We start from the raw sequence: 3386 nt of genomic DNA, 5'->3' as shown, positions 1-3386 counted from the left end.
ATAATAAAGGAATGCCAAATGAAAGAATCACTAAATATTAAAAGGATACTAATTGAAAGAATCACTAAATAATAAAAGAATACTAAATGACAGAATCACTAAATAATAAAAGAATACTAAACGACGAATAATACTTTGACGCGAGGAAAGCAATTTACGGAATAATTATTTTCGAAGCTATAAAGAAACAATTTACAAAATAATCATTTTCGAAAATTAATACAAAGAATTTAGAGATGAATTTTCTTCGAAGCTATACGAAAACGATTTATGTAAAAAGTATTCTTTCAAAGCTTAGTATACCTCCCTGACAATATCTCTTAAGAAAGAATGCATTTGGGTTCTAAATAATCTAAATAATCTAAATAATCTAAATAATCTAAATAATCTAAATAATCTAAACAATCTAAATAATCTAAATAATATCGGAAACATATACGTTAACGGACACAAAGAATTTATTATTCCTTAAAGTCAGCAAAGAATTCCATCGAAATAAATGAATCCTTAATTCAGCTTATCTTTTATAAATTCGTGACACGTTTAATCCACTGCCGATAGTATAGAACACTTTCGTAAACACCTGGCACCGTGCCACAATTTCGTCCGAAAGACACGACACCATAAATGGTATTTTTACTAGCCAAAGGGCCACCGGAGTCACCGAAACAGGAGTCTTTGCCTGGAGTACCGTAACAAGCATGGTGTTCTTTGTCGACCAGTGCTTTGTATTCCGTTGTTTGGTTGACACAAGCTTCGTACGGTATATGCCGTACGTGGACTCCCATTAGGGCATTGTTAATTCTTCCCTGGAAAAAAAGGGACCTCTTCAATATTCGAAACGCGAAGTTTAACGTTCAAGAAATAAAGGAAATAATTATTACAATTTCTAACTTTGAGAGCAAATTAGCGATTCGTTGACCACTTGCATAACAATGAGAAATGAAGATAATAAGAAGGTAAAAGAAATAAAAATTCTCTGGTCCTATTATTATATATAAAATATATAAGCTTAGTACTATAATAACGAGTTAGACTTGTAATAAATATTATCAATTTATTCTGCGTCGAGATAAAAATAAATTCTTCTTTTATCAAAATTCAGGAACTAAAAGAATGAAAAATTCTCTGGTCCTATTATTAAAAATATTACGGACAAATAAATACTAATTAACAAAGCGCGAATGGGATTCTATTGTAAAGGGTTAATAAAGTCTACTAACATTTTGTTGGAAGTCGCTGAACCCCCATCCGCAAACGTACAGCGTCCGAGGCAGTTGGCTGAACTCGTTCGGCAAACGGGCTGCTTTCACTTTGCTCGAAAAACGAAAGGACGGCCATACCTCGAAAAGTGCTACGTCGTAATACAGCATGCTGGAAAACCAATAGAGAAACGATGTCCTATCGTACGCGTGTATCCTGGTCAACCTGTGCAACGTGCCACCAGCGTAGTGTAAATTCGATCCAGCTCGCACGTGATAGCTCGTGGCGTCTTCGGACGTTCTAAACAATTCATGCAATTAACAATTTACCGACCGGTCGTAGAAATTTCGCTTTAACGTTAAATTTTCATTTCTATCTCGATTTTATTTATTTTCTTCATCGTGAGCGATGTGTAATATTTAGAAAATTATTTTATCAATCGTGAGTAATTTAGACAATTATATAGTAATATTGAAGCTTACAGTAGTACGAACTATCGCATTTATCTTAATAATTAATATCAACATTATTGGTTAACGTGATAACCGATTTATAGGCTACGAATCGGGGGAGAAAAGTTCGATTTATAGGTTAGGGGTCGCGAAAGGGTTAATATACAAATATTAATTGATTCGCTTAAATTTTATAAGACTTACAAACAATGCAGAGCGGTTATACCCCATTTGTCGGACAGTATGCTGGCGCCGCATATAAATCCCTCAGAGTTGTATAAAGAGAGCTAGAATTATTAAAAAAATATTTCGCAATTGCGTTTGGAATAAAAATGTATAAATGATGCACGAAACGTGGGAAAAGTAAGAAATAACGACTAGTAAAAAATAACGCTAGCGTGATTGAAATTATAAAATTTGAAATTATTGAAACTATAAAACTTGAAATTATTGAAATTATAAAATTTGAAATTATAAACCAGAAATCATTAAAAGAGCAAATACATATTTATAATAATTTTACTAACTATACCAACCATGAACGGCCTGAGCTTTATGTCGACAGCATGGCCACCGATAATTCTCGCCTTCGCATTCGCCATAACATATTCCATTCCTGCTAATACAATGAAACCTGCAAAATCACCAAAAAACCCCGTCGTATTATTTTTACAAGATAAATAAAAGGAAAGCTAGAAAGACCATTCAACGAAAATTATACTTACACAGGAAGCACGGGATCGCAGGTGCCGCACGCATTTTGCAATACTCACCGCCGCGGCACGAACCCGTTGAATAAATCTGTGTGACAAACCGAGCGCGCTTTGCATCTTCGGGAGCTATAAACGTCGGCGTCGCGATGCATTTTACCAAAATTTATTGCCATTATTATCTGCCGCGATCTTGGTGTTTTAAAATGCATAACGCGGCGACGCCATTGATTTACGGCGATGCTACGCCCGCGAAAAAAAAGAAACATAAATGTTGCACCGCGAGGAGATTCGTTCCGTTAACGAGGAAGAGTCGGGTTAAAAAAATATATGTTCAATCTGGAATAATTGAAATTCGCGTAAAATCAAAGTTATTTTATACTTTGCGCGAATTGCGAGAGAAAGAGAATTCAGTAAAATTGCTTTGAAACGCATCGAAATATATTTTCATTTATTCCCGCACGTAAATAGCTTATAACAAATATCTTTAATAATAAAATTATTTATCCTTTTATGTTTAAATTGTGTCGTTTATATCTATTATCACCAATATGTAATAATAATAATAATAATAATAATACGTTGAAGACAATAGCTTATAATAAATATTTTTAATAATAAAATTATTTATCCTTTTATATTTAACTTGTATCGTTTATATCCATTACCGCCAATACTTATTAACAATAATAATACATTAAATACAATAGTTTGTCAAGGTACACAAAGGAGAGCTAGGAAACGAATACGATGAATCAAATATTGTTTATTTTCTCACAGTTTATACAGGCGAATTGTGCAACTATAGCCAGATTTTCGTTAGGTACAAAGGGCGCATAATCCTTTCGGGGGATCGGAATCGAATAATCCTGGGCGAAACTAAAGGGTAGACGGCGGTCAGCGCGTAAGCCGGTTGTCGTCCTCAAAATGTGCCGGGGCCAGGGTTTCGTTTTTCATTCCGTGCTCGAAACAGTACAAAGTGGAAACAAAGCCGAGCGTTTCCGCGAACATTGTAACTAAC

At 34.4% G+C, this 3386-nt stretch overlaps 1 protein-coding gene across 1 annotated transcript; it reads right to left on the bottom strand.

The window, feature by feature from the left end:
* Positions 1–524: 524 nt before the first annotated feature.
* LOC144477542 (trypsin-1) lies at positions 525–2283 on the bottom strand. The gene is made up of 4 exons (XM_078195269.1): positions 2192–2283; positions 1860–1942; positions 1224–1503; positions 525–809 (listed from the first exon to the last, which is right to left on the bottom strand). Exons 1-4 carry the CDS (start codon positions 2267–2269, stop codon positions 525–527), a joined length of 726 nt encoding a protein of 241 aa, XP_078051395.1. The 5' UTR covers positions 2270–2283.
* Positions 2284–3386: the final 1103 nt, after the last annotated feature.

This window comes from Augochlora pura, unplaced genomic scaffold, assembly GCF_028453695.1.
Source record: "Augochlora pura isolate Apur16 unplaced genomic scaffold, APUR_v2.2.1 APUR_unplaced_1826, whole genome shotgun sequence".
NCBI classification, from domain to species: domain Eukaryota; kingdom Metazoa; phylum Arthropoda; class Insecta; order Hymenoptera; family Halictidae; genus Augochlora; species Augochlora pura.
Note: the sequence above shows the minus strand (reverse complement) of the source record. Positions and strands in the feature narration are given on the sequence as shown.

Excerpts from the sequence above, each read along its gene's own strand:
- LOC144477542 (XM_078195269.1), bottom strand. The coding sequence starts at position 2,269 with ATGGAATATGTTATGGCGAATGCGAAGGCGAGAATTATCGGTGGCCAT. Across the intron at positions 1,504-1,859 it reads ATAACCGCTCTGCATTGTTT|AACGTCCGAAGACGCCACGA; the intron begins GTAAGTCTTATA and ends TGAATTGTTTAG. Across the intron at positions 810-1,223 it reads TCAGCGACTTCCAACAAAAT|GGAAGAATTAACAATGCCCT; the intron begins GTTAGTAGACTT and ends CTTTTTTTCCAG.